This window comes from Chiloscyllium punctatum, chromosome 25 (assembly GCF_047496795.1).
Source record: "Chiloscyllium punctatum isolate Juve2018m chromosome 25, sChiPun1.3, whole genome shotgun sequence".
NCBI lineage: Eukaryota > Metazoa > Chordata > Chondrichthyes > Orectolobiformes > Hemiscylliidae > Chiloscyllium > Chiloscyllium punctatum.
In genome coordinates this window covers 10,802,328-10,820,715 of record NC_092763.1, presented here as the reverse complement: position 1 = coordinate 10,820,715, position 18,388 = coordinate 10,802,328, and the positions used below count along the sequence as shown (strand labels likewise).

The 18,388-nt window shown below is 39.3% G+C and overlaps 1 protein-coding gene across 3 annotated transcripts in view; it reads left to right on the top strand.

Moving 5' to 3' along the window:
• The window catches only part of pcdh19 (protocadherin 19), a 254,469-nt gene that overhangs the window by 68,438 nt on the left and 167,643 nt on the right, over positions 1-18,388 (top strand). For all 3 annotated transcript variants that reach the window (XM_072594681.1, XM_072594680.1, XM_072594679.1), the window contains exon 2: positions 10,881-10,939. In XM_072594681.1, coding sequence (XP_072450782.1) covers positions 10,881-10,939 — 59 coding nt within the window. The remainder of the gene's footprint in view (positions 1-10,880; positions 10,940-18,388) is intronic.

Genomic DNA, 18,388 nt, shown 5'->3' with positions numbered 1-18,388 from the left:
CAAAGCAAAGACTTTATTTATAGAAACTGATAAAAATCATGGAGTAAATATTATTTTCCCCTCCTTATAGCATCTTAGTGTATAAATGAATGCACTGAGAGAGGAAAGATTCATCTTTGACCCAGCTATTTAATATCATCACTTTTAAGTCATAGGCTAATTGTTCATACAGCTGTCATACCTGAAGTAGAATAGATTTGTTCTTGTGTTGAATTGGATTATGTTTGAAAGTGTTCTTTAGTGGGGCTCAGTGGTTAGCATTGCTGCCTCACAGCACCAGGGTCCCAGGTTGAATTTTGGCCTCGGGCGACTGTCTGTGGAGTTGACATTCTCCCCGTGTCTGTGTGGGTTTCCTCCGGGTACTCAGGTTTCCTCCTACAGGCCAGGTGAATTGGCCAAGCTAAATTGCCCGTAGTGTTAGGTGCATTAGTCAGAGGGAAATGGGACTACTCTTCGGAGGGTCAATGTGGACTTGTTGGGCCGAAGGGGCTGTTTCCACACTGTAGGGAATCTAGTCTTTAAAAAAATGTAGCTCCAAAAGTTTATTTTTGACATATTGACGTGCAGTGTGAAGAAAAAGCTCAATTGATTTGCAAAAAAGCACAACCTGACTTAGGCATCACTTATTCTGAAATTGAAATGATACAGAGAAGATGAACATGTTTTACTCAGCATGGCTGTTGTTTTCACTTTCCCTTTCTTTAGGTGAAAATCTAAATGTTAATGTTGGTAGTATCAGTCGATGAATGGTTATTTGTATGGCATTTTCTGCCCAGTATTTTAGCGAAGGTATCAACTGCTTATATAAAAAATGTTTCCACTAAAAGAGTGGAGAGAGAAGTTTTATGCAAGCAGCATTCATTCATTAACGGTGCCAGAAGCCATTTCCTGTCCTTAGAGGGAATTGTCTCCTTTTGAATTGGCTGATGGTATTTAGTGTAGAGTATGTCAGCTTTAGCTCAGCAGCTAGCACTCTTGCCTCAAAGGTAGTAGGTTGTGACTTCAAGTCTCGCTTCAGAGATTTCTGCACATAATCTGGGCTGACATTCCAGTGCTGTGGTGTTGAGGGGGGCAGAGGAGTGCTCTCCTTTGGTTTGGAGTCTCCTCTCTCAAATGGGCGTAGTGAAATATTCTACAGCATAGTTCAAAGACAAGCGGTGAAACTTTTGGCAATATTAATCCATCAATTGAGATGACTAGAAGAGATTATTTAGTTGTTATCAGGTTACTGTTTGGGGGACCTTGCTGTGTAAAATTGACTTGTGTTGTTTCTTAAATTTCACTGTAGATTTCCAAAGTGTTTCATTGAATGTAAAATGCTTTGGGATGCTTTGAGGTTGCGACAGCTTCTATTTAAATGCAAGTCTTTCTTACAAGCGTGCTTTTAATTATCTGCTTTTTTGAAAAACCTTTCATAATCAGGGTTCTGTTAATAAATTTGAGTACTACTAAACAGAACAGCTACTTTCCCGTGTTATTAGACTTCTGAATGAAGCTTTTAAATTTTAAATTTAATGTTGATCTCACTGCTTGTGCATCTTCTCTGCAGCTGTAAGATTGTGTTCCTCACTCTGTTCTGTTACCCTAATGAACTTTGTATGGTATGACTTGTCTGTACTGCACACAAAACAAAACTTTTCACTGTTTCTAGGTACATGTGACAATAATAAATCCAATCAATCAAATAAAAAAAAGTGATGAAGGGGAGTTGGCACTGAGCTTAAAGGTTACGGAAAGGCAGAAAATGCATGTCAATTCGTTTGGGAAGCACAGCAATATTAAGCAAATGCCCAGTTGAGAGAATGAAGGAGGAGTACACAAGAAGCGATTAGAAATAAATGGTAAATAAAATTGCCTAGACAAGCCTTCTTGTTCAAATAATCACTTTGGTGTTATTGGATTGGATTTTGGAGTACTTACAACAGATCTAAAGTTAATTCCAAGCAACAGCGAATTTTGGAGCAGGACTGCTGAGCCAGTGCTTAAACAATCAGTTCAGTGCAGTCAGTTTCTGTGGAAATCAATCCCATCTCCAACTCGATTCAGTCCCAAAACTCATTTCACTGAACACCATTATCGCCTATTTTAGAAAGCAGACCTATTCTAAACTGGACTGAAACCACAGTCTCAAAAGTAGAAACATGTGTTTGAGAATTCTACGAAAATGTACTGTCCGTAACCAATTTTCAGTGAGTGCAATGGATCATATTTAAATATCAAACAGGGATTTAACTAAGTGCTTTTCAAGTTTTCCAGGGCAAATGAAATATGAGGGATGAGAGCCAAGCTAAAACGTAGACCCCTTGTCTAGAATTATCCTCAGCATTTAATTTGGATGCTTGTTTTACCAAAGGCATTTATGGTGCAGTTTTTGTGCAGCAGCTAAATTAATCGTTCTGTTGTAATTCCTTTTCTGGATGACAACAAAGTCAAATATGTTAGATTCATAATGTAAAGGCCACTCAGCATTTAATTTGAAATATTGTCAGTGTGATTGCTTACTTAAACAAAAGCCTAATGCAACTGTACCATTTTCTGAACATATTTGAGATCCTTATGGGACTGACAGAGCTTGCAATACTAGAGAATTTTTATTACAGTCTCAAAATCAATCATCATCTTTTAAAAGGTGCATGTAGATAGCGCTGTGGTTTTAAAGAGTGTAGGTGATTGCTGATTATAAAAATGGAGCTTCTTATTTAAAAAGAAAAATAGAATTGTGTTGTGTTGGATTAGAACCTCCTTTAGAAAAGCAGCTGAAAAGACTTATGATTAATCTTATTTGTATTCATAGTGAGAGTTGAGCTGATACCATCAGGAGGCCTGGGACCAGGAAGGAATCAGATATTGAACGAACTGTGTAAGGGAAGTGAATTGACCATCAGTTAAAGTGATGAGATTGAGGCATGTCAGGATAATGACTGCCCTACTGTTAAGAACTGCTTCCTCACGCTGTCAGATTCAATAATTCACTGGTACCTGTCCATTTGGTCTGATGATCAAGGCCAGTACGGTTTTCATAGAATGAAATGGAGAAATCAGGGATACAAATGTAAAACACTGCAGATGCTGGAAATCTGAAATAATGCAGGATAAATTGGAAATGCGTAGCAGGTCTGGCAGCAACTCCAATGAGCGAAACCATGTTAATGGGTTGGATTTTACCAGCTTTCTGATAACAGACTGGGAGGCCTCACTATAATGGTGGTGGAAGGCTTCTTGAGAGAAATCTGACATCTCCCACCTGCCACAGAATGTTTTCAGAGATTGATAGGTGGGTAATGAAATCAATTTACAGTCCAATTAAGGCTCAGTTTGCACTGTGTCGTTGTGGCAAGACCACCAAGTAAACCATTATTCCAGGATTGGAGTAGGTGGTGTATCAGAGGCTCCTCTACTGTTCATGGTCACCCCCCACCACTGCTCTGAATTCCCAGTCACCAGGACTTGTCTAGCTTACCATGACACATTAAGTTGAAAAAAATAATTCCCTTTTCCTAAAGAGGTGCCCTCTCCTCCCTGCAGTTTCAGCAGTGGCTACCTCCATTGGTAGAACTGCTGAGCTGCTGGCTCTTTTAATGGAGGGTGGGTGGCACTGCTTAAGGGCAGCAAACAGTAAAATGTTGACCAGAGACCTGCTACTCATCTGCATAAGGCCCATCTTTCATTCCTGGCTGTAGCACTAGTTACATTTTAGAGAATTTCAGGTCAACATTTCAAGTTTGTGACCTTTATTAGAAGGTATTTCAAAAGATCTATTAAAAATCCTCATGTCCAATATAATAAATTCCCAAATTTGAACTCTTCATACTTACATAATTTGATGCTTTTGTAAAATGATGTGCAACACAATCTTTGGATTACAAGAAGAACGCTGTTCTAATTCTTAATTCAGTTTACACCTAAATGTTAATGTTCATTAAGAATGGACAAGACTGAAAACCAAATAGTATTGTATTCCATTGGTTTGATTTCAACAATTTCCTGTATATTTCTGCAGGGGTGGTCTGGCACAGTGAAGTTTTGAAGTTTTGACACGATCTCAGTTTGCTAAAGATTAAACAAGAGCATCAGCAAAATTTCAGAACATTTGCAGAGACAGACACTCCCGACTTGAATCGTAGGAAATTAAAGAATTGCCAGACGTTTGTTCCAAATGATCTCAACCATGACATGGTGCCTCAGGACATTTTAAGTACTGTGTAACGGTCATCAGGTCGTTGGTTGTCATTGACCTAGCACACTAGGAAATGGCAGATTGATGAATGTGAAATTTGAAGAAAAGTGGTATTTTGAGAGCTAAATTGTTTGAATATCTTGCTCCAGAGACTTCAGCAATTACAGCGGTCAATAGATATTGTATTGTGAGCATAAATCATGTTGATGGCACCTTTTCTTATTTTAGATAAGTATTATTACATTGTGTGGGTTATGGCACAACCTGTGCTGAATGAAGCATTTGGTCTCTGTTCCACTCCACTCCTGGCCCAAATGGGAAGATGTGGAAATGTGGTAGATCCTAGGGAGAAGAGGCTGTGCAGTGGGAATGAGGGTGAGTAAACAGGTAAAAATCAGTCTGAAATGTTCAGCCATGGTGATCCTTTGCCCTTCTGAGTTGACAACTTACAGTGGTAGAATTTGTATTCATTGGGATGTTGGAGCTGGAAAGACATTCACGTTATCAATACCTGGAGTGTCTTGTCAAGCAACTTCAGAGGGTAGTTTGAGGATCAACCACATCCTGTGATTATTCATGTGGTAGAGAATTTATATTTGTCAGATTGGCAGGTTTTCGAAAGGATTTTAGTTGATCATCTTTCAACAATAAAAGCAAAGTACTTTGAATACTGGAAATCTGAAACAAACACAGAGAATTCTGGAGAAATTCAGCAGATCTGGCAGCATCTGTGAAGGGAGAGAAAAAACAAGAGTTGACATTTCGAGTCTGGTATGACTGTTCAGAAATGGTCAGAATTCCAGTTCTTGAAGAAGAGTGATATCGGACTTGAAGCATTAACTCTGTTTCTCTCTCCATAGATGTCACTGGTGCTGATAACCTCTTTCAACACTTCAGCAGCTTCACTCTTACTGATGTTACTTTCCAAGTTTTTACGAAAGTGAATTCCGATTTTCCAACTGCCATGGCAGAATTTGTACTTATCCTTTGGACTATTAGTCTAGACCTGCAGGATTGTTATTATAGTGACATAAGGTACATCACACAGGTCTATGAACAGATCTCAACCCGTTCATCCCATCAGCAGCAGATCTTAATCAAACTGCTTAAAATTGCATAATGATATGAGGTAGCCAGGCATATTACATATACTAATATGGGTGTGGAAAGGAATTAGTAATAGTATCCATACAGTACACATACCTCTAGAGATATATATTATGAAACTGTCTGATTGGTATGCCTATTTTTAAAATAAAAGCTACAAAATTTGTCTCTATTTTAATAAAAGCTGGTCCAGGCACAGCTTAAGTTGGTGATTCAAAGATTGTTCAAATTAGAATTATATTGTGCTGCATATAATTAAAATTATCTAATTTATACAAGCATATAGGTTGCTTGTTGATGAATTTTGAGTAATTTGGTTTAATGTATGTATGAAGAATTTTTAAAAATTTGGGTGGATTATTTCAGGCAATGGTTTGGGATATTTAGTTTATTTCAGTATTGCCTCGCTAATCTGTATGACCTTTAGAGGGGATTAAGTTCTTTCACCCTTTTTTTGTTGGGAAAATAAAATGCAGAAGATTGACACATGGTGGAACTGATGCAGGAACATGAACGTCTTTCGGGGTGTGGATTTTGTACTGGTATTTTCACTCAGCTCCTAAGACTGCATCCATGGTTTAAAATGTTTAATTGTTTATATGTTTTATGGAAGACCTGAGCACACGTGGATTTCAATGAGAAGATAATGTCATAGTAGGCTAGAAACTCAAAGAAAAACAAAGCAGGTGATGAGTCAGGCCTAAAACATTAATCTAACATCCCAGTAAGATTCTGATCAAATGGCTAGATATTTGCAGCAGTTTCTTCTTTTTCCACCTTCCATTTAATTTCTACGATCCAAGCACCGTGCAATCATATGTATTTATGATGATGATAACTGTTAAAACAATTTATTTGAGAGTTCAGTTAGAGACAGAAAGCCTGGTGGTAATGGAACAACTCCTGGAGACCTTGCTGTCTTATTTAAACACCAGTCAATACTTTATTAATGTTAAAGAAATAAATTCCAGAAATTGCTTATAACTTAAAAACACACCAGTGTGTCTCCTTGTATGTAGTAGCTCACAGATTTTCTGAGCTTTACCTTCAATCTTAATTGCATTTAAAATATGTGCTCTTTAAGATGGCCGTTCTTTAAGAAAAATGCAATGCCACATAGGGTTTTATAGGCTAAGTGCTGCAGTTCACTTGACTGGATTTATGAAGAGAGGGACTGCCAGCACCTGCCGTGAATCTCAAGTGTGGTTTTGTGATAGTAATTGCGAGAGGGATGTAACAGATGAAGTGAATATTGTGCTGGCTGGAGTCCCTTGGCTGAAGAAAAGTAACATGTACCTTGCAAGCATAGTATTTTGCTAAATCTGACATTATATTCTTATAAGGTCACTTTTAACAAGTACTGATAAAGCATTATTTTCTCAGTATGCCAAGGCTGCCTCGATTGCATTTTGCTTGGTAAATGATGCATGTTTTGTTTCCTTTTGTAGCTTTGGCTGTTTTGCTCGTATTCATCATTTGGAGAATGAATATGCTAAGATGTTGAGGTTAAAAAGCCTACACCTCTCTCTCTCTCTCATTCTTGATCCTTCCAGCTTTTGCTGTGGATTTTCATAATATGCAAAGGGCTGCACTTAGTGAACATGCCTGACCTCCTGTCTGCTGCAAAGTCTGAGATTGGCTTGATGTAGATCCACATAGATGTAGAAATGTACATTTCCACCAGTGGGGATTCCAAAACTAAGGGTCAGAAAGATAATATACTCACTCTTAAATGCATTAAGGAATTCAGGAGCAACTATTTTTGCAGTGATTAGAAAGTGGAAATCAGAGAACATTTAAGGCAAGTAGCATGATAGCTTGATTTAAAAGAGATGCTAGATAAATACATGATGTAGAAAGCAATAGAAGGATATGTTAATAGAGAGACGGCGGAACGAGAGAGGAGACTTACATGGGAAATAAATGCATACATTTTATTTTATTCATTCATGAGATATGGGTATTATTAGCAGGCCAGCATTTATTGACCATCCCTAATTACCCTTGAACTCAGTGTGTAGTTAAGAGTCAAACACGTTGCTGTTGGGCCACATGGCCCTGTTCTGTGCCATTAATACTGTGAATTAGCTCAATCACCACTTGTTTATTGCTTTCCAGCATAACATAAACAGTAATCTTACAGTCATGGTTCATCCAAAAGTAGTCAAATTACCAAATCCATTCAGATACAATAAAGAAAAGGGAATTCTGTGAGAAAAATATAATACAGGCTTCATGTTCTAAAGACGCATATGATCATTTGATGTGATAATAATTAGTTGGCTTGACAACGTCTAGATTGTAGTGCTGAAGATGTCTGCTCAAGACCTAGTCACATTCATAGCTAAGCTGTTCTAATAAAGCTACAATATTGTTATCTGCCTGACGATGTGGAAAATTAACCCATTATATATCATATCCACATAAACCTATCCTATCAATTACACATCATCATCCTATTCTCAATCATTGGTGAAGTGATGAAAGATGTTAGCAACAGTACTATTCAGTGGCACTTATATAGCCACTGCACATTGAAGGTTAGACTGGGTTCCACCACTGCCACTTAGCTCCAGATTTCATTATAGCCTAGGTCCAAAAATAGATAAAATATTTGAAATCCAGAAGTGAGGAGAGGATGACTTCCCTTGACATCAAGGCAACATTTCAGTGAATGTAGCATCAAGGAATGCTCGCAAAGTGAAGTCAGGAAGAAGTGGAGGGGAAATGATGCAATATCTGGAGTCACATTCTAAAGGTGTGGTGCTGGAAATGTACAGCAGGTCAGGCACATCCAAAGAGCAGGGAAGTCAACGTTTCGGGCATAAACACATCATCAGGAATGTGGAGGGGGAAGGGGACTGAGAGGTAAATAGTGGGGCTGACTGAAGACGATAGATAGATGGAGGTGGAGGGTGATTGTGATAAATCAGTGGGGAGGGTGGAGCGGGATAGGTGGGAAGGAAGATGGACAAGTGGTACAGGTCAAGAGGGCAATGTCGAGTTGGAGGGTTGGATCTGGGATGAGATGGAGGGGAGATAGATTTGGAAATTAGTGAAGTCAATGTTGATGCTGTGTGGTTGAAGGGTCCCAAGGCAGCAGGTGGAGTCACACCTAGCTCAAAATAAGATGGCGTATCAGGCCAATCATCACAGCCCCAGGGCATCTCTTGTGGAAGTTCCTCAGATTGGTTTCCTTGGCCCAACCATTTCAGCTGCTTTACCAATGACTTGCTCTCTCTCATAAGGTCAGAAGTGGGGATGTTTACTGTTGATTGTATACAACAGGTCAGGCATTCCAGAGCAGGCCAACAACGCCTCAGCCAATATGCGGCAAATTACATCATGTTGCTCAGGTTCCATGCACTGACCATCTCCAGCAAGAAATAATATAACCAGCTCCTCTTGATATTCAATTCTATTACTGTTGTTTAATTTCCCATCATCAAAATCCAGAGGGTTACAGTTGTTCAAAAATTGAACTGGACTAATCTCATAAAAACTCTGGCTAAAAGAGTAAGATCAGAGACTGGGAGTTCTGTAATGTGTAGCTGACCTCTTGACTCCTTGTTGAGTATCGCCATCATATTCCAAAATCAAATTAGAAAACAACTTACATCATTTTAACTAGCTTTGATCCATTCCAATGCTCAGGGAAAAGATTGTAATGACCTATTACCATTGCCAGCTATTTGAAAATTATTTGGATTTTGCTGTCAGCCTGGACATGTGATGTCTTCATGTGAAATGTAATGTGCCTGGTGAAAGTACTTTTGCCTAAAATATAGTATTTAATAAAACAACTGATAATTGCCCTTATTAACAGTGGCTATCACTATATGTGAGATTATACAGAGATTAATGAAGGACATACTTTGTGAAAAGATAATGCTTAGGTGATATGACCTTTATTTAAGAGGAGAAAACAAGGTGAGGATATACAGAATTAAAGGGAGGCATAGCTGTAGGTTAGGAAGGAGGAGTACTTTATAGTCAGAACTAGAGTGAATAGTGAAATCCTAAAGAAGGTAAAGGAGTCAAGACTTGGCATAGCAATCAACTGAAGAAGCTAAAGCAGACAGGTAATAATCTGCATCTAACAAATTGCAGTCTATTTGGGAGAAACTGGAATGGTGGAAGACATTTGAACAAATTTGGGGGAAGAGTAAGGGGGAGTTCCGATAATCTCTCAAGATACTAGACATGCAAAAATGATAATTAAGTTGTTGATTGCACTGGCGGAAATCCTGATGAAGAGTACCATTAATCCAGTGACTATAGAAATCACATTTGGGTGAAGTTATATGGCACATGTTGAGCCGAAAAGAACATTTTGGTTTTCTTAACCGTTTATTTTCAGCACTTCCGTAGAGCGAATTGCTGAGAGAGTGCTTTACAGACGTCATTCTCCTGCAAATGCCTAAACCTTTTGTTTGTGAATCTGAACAGTGAATAATGAGTTGGAGTATCCCCAGTAGAGCTGAATGTTGCTGTGGTCTTACGCACAAAGGATTTTCAGTAGGGTCACTTCACATGGCTAGGATTGTGGGCAACCAACACTGATAGTTCTTCCCTCTCCATATCCTAGGAGACAGGGAGTACAGCAAACAGTTTTATTAGCCGGCATCTATAGGACCAGGAATGTAACACTTGATCAAATATTCCAGTTGGTCAGGAAGTCCACATAATCAATGTAAAAAGCACACTATGTAATTGAAACATAATGCAGAGGGTATATACATCACAGTTATACTTTATTTGCAGCATAAATCACTAAGTAACATTGCAACTTTGCTTTAAATAAAACTTAGCGGCAAAGAGCCTTCTTACCCGCACCCTCAACTGATTACTCGGATATCTCGGAGTTCACGATAATGTAGTAAACCTCCGGTGTTTCAGATATATTAATTTTTGCTGGTTTATCGAGAGTGCCGAAACTGTGGTATCAGTTAAAATAAAGTTTGCTGTAATAGTTTGGCTGTAACTCTGACTTAAGCCAGTGGGCCAGGGATTGAAGCTGAGTCTTTGCTGCCCAGTTTGACCATCTGGTACATTTATCCACCTAAGCTGGAGGGAAGGTTTTTCTTGCCCTCTTCCACTTCTGAGATTTTTGGTATCAAATGCAAATTATTTCCAGAATTTTCATAGAAAATATATGATAACTTCTCAAAAGGGAAAATAATAAAATAATGTGTGCAAAAATAGCAATCTTTATTCTCCCCTTGTAAAACCCTGTTTTATAAAATGTTTTTGCTTCATTTCACTTGCAAATATATAATGTGTATTGAAATTGTATTGTGATAACAAGAGGTTTTGTAAAGAACTCCAAACACACTCCACTGCAAACTAGCTTCTGTACATGAGTGGCAAGACCGCAAATCACAATGAGCTTATCTAAAAGAATGATATCTCACTGGCATTCATTTGCAGGTGAACAGCAGTGATGGCATTTATTTATGGAGATTCTCAAAACAAAAATGAATGGATTTCTCTAGGCGGGAATGGTAAAGAGGACTTAACTCATACTGCTGATTATAATGCAAAAGATTTCAGAATGTCGTAATATTAATTTCACACATCTCTCTTTTATATTTAGTCAGAAAACTACTCCATCGAATCAAGCTATGTAAACAGCAGACAGCACCTTATTAAAAGGTAAGTCATGCTTCCTTTGCACTATTAGATTGTGTAAGTGTATTCAGGACGCCATCTGCCTATTGGTTATGGTGTCCCTCTTGGTATTGTTAGGAAATCTTCACTATAATCCTGACTTTGCATGATTTGATCACATCCTCAGCTGACATAATACTGTTTTGAAACACCAGTCAGACTTTTCCAAGCAAGAGCCTCACTTTCTGCAGAATACATTACCTCAATGTCGAACTTTATTCAATGTTCCAACCATCTGGAAGCATTTAGTAAGGAGAAAACAAAATACATTTTTTTCATGGGGGGGGGGCGAAGAATCAGATCCATTTTGGTAGTCGGTCAAGATGACAACTGGACCTGAAAAGATGAGTAAAGGAGAAAGGGATTTTGCAGAAGCCAGCATAAAGCATGCTGAAGCAAGGTGCACTGAATGGAAGCTATTCAGAAAGCTCCTTACCAGCCTTTAGTGGAACATAATGTCTGGTCAGAGCAGCAAGTGGGTTATTCAGGGAATTAACCCAATGATGGCAGATGAAATAACAGCTTCCAGCAGAGTCATGCAGACTCAATATCTTCTTAGCATTTTAAAACTGTAGTGATTGCAACAATGTCAGCTAGGTAGGCCTCATAGAATCAGCCTTCAATGGGGGCTGGTGACCTGGTCTAATTATGGAGCTCTGGCTGACAGATATAAACAGAAGAGTCTAGGGGAAAAGTAAGCACTACCGCAGTTAGGTGGTTGTGTGGGGGTTAAAAAAAAGAAAAAAAAATAAGCAGAAGACTCAGAGGTTCTGTTCACTCTGAGAGCTAGCTCTGAGGAAGTCGGACCAGTGTCAAAGATTCTTCATGTGTAAATAAAGGGTGATTTGGTGACGGGATACTGACCTCTGGAGTTATTTCAGTGGGCAACGAGATGTGTAAAAAAAAACACTCCTGGAGCAATTCGCTTCCAACAGTTGTCTTTGAGTTGGGGTATGCAATCCTGGCATCATGACGCTATTTGGGAAGCTTGACTCATTCGATCCTGTTGTCAAACTCTGGGCCCAGTAACTGGTAAGAGTGCATTATTATTTTGGGCAAATTACATTGGGGCAGTTGAAAAGCAATGAGTAATTCATCTGACAGCTTGTGGATCCACAGCTTTTTTGATTATTTAGGAGCCTAACATTTCCTGAGGTCCCAGATACTAATACTTTTCAAAAGTTGATGGATTTTGTTAAGGATTATTACAATCCCAAGCCTCCTTTAATTCTGAGAAGCTATCAGTTTTGCTCAGCAGCCCAAGAACCAGAGGAATCCATGTTGGGATTCTTGCTATGATTAAGACGACTGACAGAGGCATGTGTCTTAAGCATAACCCTTCATGAGATGCTGAGAGACCGTGGGAGTAATGATGTAACCATGCAAAAGTGCCTCTTGCTGAAGCCCAACTGGACTTCAAACAGGCACAACCATTGGCTTTGTCATTAGAAAATGCAGCAAATGGAGCATGTGAATTACAGGATATGCTGATGGAAGTGGACACCCTCACCTGTCCAACTGAGCTTGGGGAACACCACTGGAGTGAAGGCAATTGCGTTGCCTCACTCAGGATTCTTCCTGAACAGAGGGACTCTAGGTCAGCCCACAGCAAAACTTCAAATCAAGGCCAAGCCTCAGCAAATCATTTAACATTTTCTTTGTGATCCAGGCTGGCAAGCCATTGCAGTTGCTGCCAGTATGCAGACTCAAGACAGCAAAAGAGTCCCACTAGACCGAAATTGAGAAGGGAACTCATAGGCTGATATCCAGGAGAGTGCATACCCTGGAAAGCCTATCTACATCTGTTTTGGATCAGTTAAATTGCTGAGTAACATCTAAATCTGAGATAATCAAAATAAACGTCTGGTTAAATGGTCACCCAGTTCTAATGGAGATTGATATAGACATGGCCATTTCAGTGACTGCAGAACCAGTCTTTAACAAAATTCATTCTTGACTCTAACCCTTAAGTTTGCACAAGCTTTCGGTTAGGCGGAGAACCTGTACTAAGGACCCTTTACATATTAAAGGTAAAACTTTAATTCTGGTCTTGTATGAGAAGCAGCTGGTTCAGTTACCACTGATTGTAGTTAAAGGCTCTGGCCCAAGCTTGATGGGATGAAATGGGTTGAGAAACATTCACCTAGATTGGCTCCACATTTTTCGATTAGAAAATGGCTACCTGAGTGAAGTCCTAATTAAATACCCGATAGTTATTCAGGAAGGTCGAGAGACTATTAAAGGAGCCAAGTCCACCTTGCTTGTTGACCAGGATGCAATTTCACAATTCTGCAAGGCCTGCCCCCAGTGCAATTTGCCTTACAGGCAAAAGTAGAGACAGAAATCAGGAGGCTGGGAAGCAAAGGAATCGTAAGTGCAGTTTATGTAATGGGCAGCTCTGTTTGGACCAATTGTGAAGCCTGACAGTTCAGTTTGCCTTTCTGGGGATTTTAAACCAACAGAAAACTGCTTCTTGCAGATGGTTAAATACCCAATCCCTCACATAGAGGATTTATACACAAAGCTGGACATGAACCATGTGTACCTGCAGTTGAGTATTCCCAGAAAGATACTACAATTAATACCTGTAAGGGTTTGTACCAATATACGAGACTGCCATTTGGGGTATCATCAGCCTATGCCGTTTTTCAGCAGACAACAAAGAACGTTTTACAAGCTCTACTCCAGGTCACCATTCATCTGAATGTCATGCCAATAACAAGGAAGACCAATAAAGAGCACATAGAGACCTTCAACATGGTCCTTAGATGTTTCTCCAAGTTGGGCATACACCTTAGAAGGGGAAATAGAAACCCCAAATAACCTATTTGGGCTGCAGAGTGGACAAGACCCATTGGAAGATAAAGTGAGGATGATCAAAGGTACCCTGGCCCCAACATCTGTACCAGAGCTTAAGAATTTCCTTGGGTTGGTGAATTATTGCAAAAAAGTCATACATAACCTAGCTGGCCTGCATCCCGCCATCCTTATACTTGCTATTGAAAAATGTTTGGCATTCATGGTCTCGTAGCCAAGGTGTAGCTTTTAGGGAAGTGAAGACACAGCTATCATCTTGAGCCACCTCTCACTGGCAGGTATATTACTTGTGGTACCGCCAGTGGAAGAGTCCCTTCTGGTCATAAACTTTCTGGACAACCTACACGTCACCACTGACAATATCAGATTATGGATGCAAAATGATCCAGTCCTGGCAAAACTAAAACAGTGGTGTTGGGGGCCACACATACGCCATCACAACTAGAATTGAAACCTTTCTGGGTTCGACAAGACCAGATCACCACAGAAGATTGCATTTTATTATGGAGAGCAAGGGTGATTGTCCTGAGCAAATACAGTGCCAGATACAGGCTGAACTCCACCAGGGTCATCCTTGGGTTTAACCTTTGCCCCCTCACCCATACTCCCCTTTTGAGCCACGCCTCACCATCACCCACCCTTAGCCCTGAGCTATGCAGACCCTGTTCGCCGTTCCACCTTCTGTACCTTCTCCCACTTTATTTTGGGCCCCCATTGTCAATGAAACATTAAGGAACAGGCTTCACTTAAGCATTGGCCAGAAAAGCTGTGTAAGAAATTACTGATACCTGCATGAAAACTGGGTGCTATTTCTTCTCCAAAGGGTAGTGCCAAATCTCAGCTCCGTATACATATCAAAAGACATTGAAAAGATCTGCAACCAACTGTAATAAATGTTGCCAGCCTGAACTCATAACGTTTGCACTCTTGTGAGACAGCACAGATGCCAAAGCACTGTATCGTGACCTGGACAATGTTTTATTCCACCATTAACAACTGATTTAACTTTGGTGTATGTTCAAGCAAAAGCAATGATCATTAATGATGAGAATGGAGGGCTTGTGTTTCAGTATATGACTCCCCATTAGAAGGTGGATGGGGACAAGGGATACAAGTGGTATGATGTTTTAATCCATAAGATTGCTTAACCTGCCACACAAGCTACAAGTTGTAGAGTCTTTTCTTGGAGCCATGCAAACCTGATCAAATCTGGAGCCGAAGAAGTCAGTTCTTATCATTGCAGTTAGAGTATTTGTCCAAGACAAATGGCAGGGTTTTTCAATTTTAATTTATTTTTAATATAATTCCAGTTAATGCAAGCATTCATGTATCCTCTGTCCATGGTGCTGGATCAGAATAATTGTATTAAAAATTTAAAAGAGTGGTTAAGCCACCTGTATTTTCACTCTTTCCCTATGTTTGTACACTGTGTATATGGAAAAATGCATCAAAAGTAAATATAAAAAGCCTGCAGAGACAGGGAGAGAGCTGCAAGTTTTAAAATTATGCCATCTGACATAACATGACTTGGGATATAACTGTGCTACTCAACTCTTTTTCCATCCTTCAGGAAATCACATCTACCATGTTTACGTTAAAGGTTATATTTGAGGTCATGCTCAACAATTGAATAATTACAACAATAATTTCTGTACCCACTCAGGGGAATGCAATTCTTTTACTGTCTAGGATGTAGGCAAATTTACTATCTTCTGTTCCACCATTGATGTGGGTGCTATTTTGTTGAATAAATTTATGGAACATTTTAAACAAGGCAATTTAAGGTTCAGCTTAAACTCTACATCATTTCTCTGAATGACTGTAAATTTTTTGTGTGGTGGCTCGGCAGCATATAATTACCCACTAAATGGTGTTCATAATCGACAGTTCAAAAGAACAAGGGGTAAGATTTTTTTTAAAGCTTTTGCTTGAGGTTTTTCAAGAATTATCTTTTGATTTTCAGGTGTTAATTTCTCATTCTCACTAACTCCTTCATTAGGTGTGATGTAGTCATATAGTAACATTACCTACTTTGTGTTGACATATGGGCATTTGGGCTCTCACACTAGCAGCATTAGAAGAATTCATGAATATCTTCAATAATTATTGCTCGTGCACTGAGATTAAAGCTATTGTATACAACGAAACCTTTGATTTTCTAGTGACCATTTTATTTAAATTGACACAAGACAACAGGCAGAAGTTAGGAAACATTTTTTAAACAAAATAACAGATGCTCACTTCATAAAGCAGATTAGTTTGCAAATAAATCATTACCTCAGCAATTTAAACTTCTTCTGTTAGTTGACAGGTTTAAAACAGTTGGTTCCCATTTGCAGCCTCCATGTGCTTTCCCCTTTTAGCCACTGACATCACCCATCTATTTTGCATCCATTGAGCTCTCCTTCCTCCCCATCAAAACGACTGCTCCACCAGGCCCCACCAGCTTTGTTCACCACGTTTGCTGTCACCTGTCCAAGAGCAAAGGTGTCTTGCTTGAAATGTGTGCAAACCTGGTATAGCTGCACTTCAAAAAATGTGCACAATTTTGGTCCCTTCACCAAATGAAGGATATACTTTCAGTAGAGAGTATGGTCAGACAATGGTCAGACAGATTTCTGGGATAGTGGGAATGCCCTATAGGGAAAGATTGTGGAGATTGGGCCGGTAATTCCTAGGGTTTAAGAAAATCAGAGGTAATCTTATTGAAACTTTAAAAAATCTTTTTAACATTCAAAGCAAAGAACTCCACAGTGTTTTCTTCTGGCTGGGAAACCCAATGTCAAAATAAGGGAGAGTCATTTTAGGTGGAGAGATGAAGAGGATTGAAAGGTGGAGGAATGTCTTCTATAAGAAGGCACAGAATCTTTGGAATTCTCTATCCCAAAGGGGTGTGGAAACCCAGTTATTGAGGACATAGAAGACAGAGATCACTGGGCACCTAGATTCTAAATGACATCGAGAGATATGAAGATTGCGTGGGGAAATGACATTGAGGTATGTTATCATAGCCAGGATCTAGAGCAGGCTGTTCCAGTTATAATCTCCTATTTTCTGACTCACTTGAGATTGGGAAGCTTGGAGCTAGACTCAAGTTGGGGCTTAAGGTTTGTATGACTAAGTTAACCAGAACAGGGGGTTTACTTAGCATTGAACAATCAGAAGATCATGAAAGGTTCTTTATCCCCCACTTGAACCTGATCTCATAATCTGAATATTTTTACATAAATTTGAGATCCTGCTGAAAAATAGAACAGTAATAACACTAACTTCACTATCCACTCAGGAGAATACAAAATGATTTGTGGTCTTGAGGATGCAAACACATTTATTGTCTTCTAGTGTAACATTGGTGTTAGTGCTACTTTATTGAATAAATTTATAGAAAATTTTGAACAAGGCAATATCAGATACAGCTTAAACTCTCCATCATTTCTCTGCTGAATGACTGTAAATTTTTAATGTAGAAACTGTAAACCGCAAGAAACACACCGTTCCCCAGATTATTAATGAATCCAGATGTTCCCCAAACGAACTAAAATAAAAGTCTCAATAAATCGTATTATTTATTTCAAGGCTAGATCCTCCCTGAGTACTCTGAATGCAAGATGTCTTTGCTACTCAACTGAAATACATTCTGAATCTCTTGTCAGATATAATTAACCTTCTGCTTTCTCAGGCAGCTATAATATTTTTTGTACAAAGTGGGTTGGTGAGTAAGACTAGGCAAATTGTCGGCTACCTCACTGACTCTTTGATAATTTACAATGCAGACAGATCATGAAGGATCCTGTTTCTACAGCAACAGATCACATCTCAACATTCTAAATTATAATGGCTAGGAAATGGATTGAAATGTTTGAGCTGTTGGCTTTGCCATAAACTGCATTAAAAAGCCCCTACCCCGCATTGCTGTTGCTCCAATCACATTTATCAAGCATTGGGCTGGATGTATTTTAGGCAAGTGGACTTCATAATGAGCCTAACTATCAAGTGTGACAACTGGCTTTATCAGTGCAGCTGTCCATCCACCTTCCCTGTCCAATCAGCTGCAGCATTTAATGGTGGTCCAACCAGCAATGCATTCACAGAAAATTCATGTGGGGAAGTACTGTCAGCAGACTTGGCAGAGGGTATAGAGGTGGGTGCATGAAATCACCTGCTCCTTACACGCACACACTCACACACATGCACACACACTGTTGACCCACGACTGCCAGTTTTACACTAATCACAGAGTTGGCTGTACCATGCACAGTCTTGAAGATCAAATTTCACTATACCTTATGGCTGCACTCCCACTGAGAGTGTGACAAACCCCAAAGAGGAATGGACTGAAGGAGCATATTAAAACACTCATAAAAACATCTCAGTCCAAATCACAATACCAACAAAGGGGAGAAAATATCAATGCTGGGGAAGGGGAGTAATGGCCTACATGTATTTGTGTGTGGGTGTGTAACTACTCTCCTTCTCTATTTGCTAGCTTATAGAATCAATTCCTCATTATAAATCCTGTGTAAAAAGCACCTTGCAAGAGTTTTATTGTAAGCAATTGAATAAATATGACATTCTACGACAAAGATTGTCACACAAGGATATGCCCTGCATTATCTT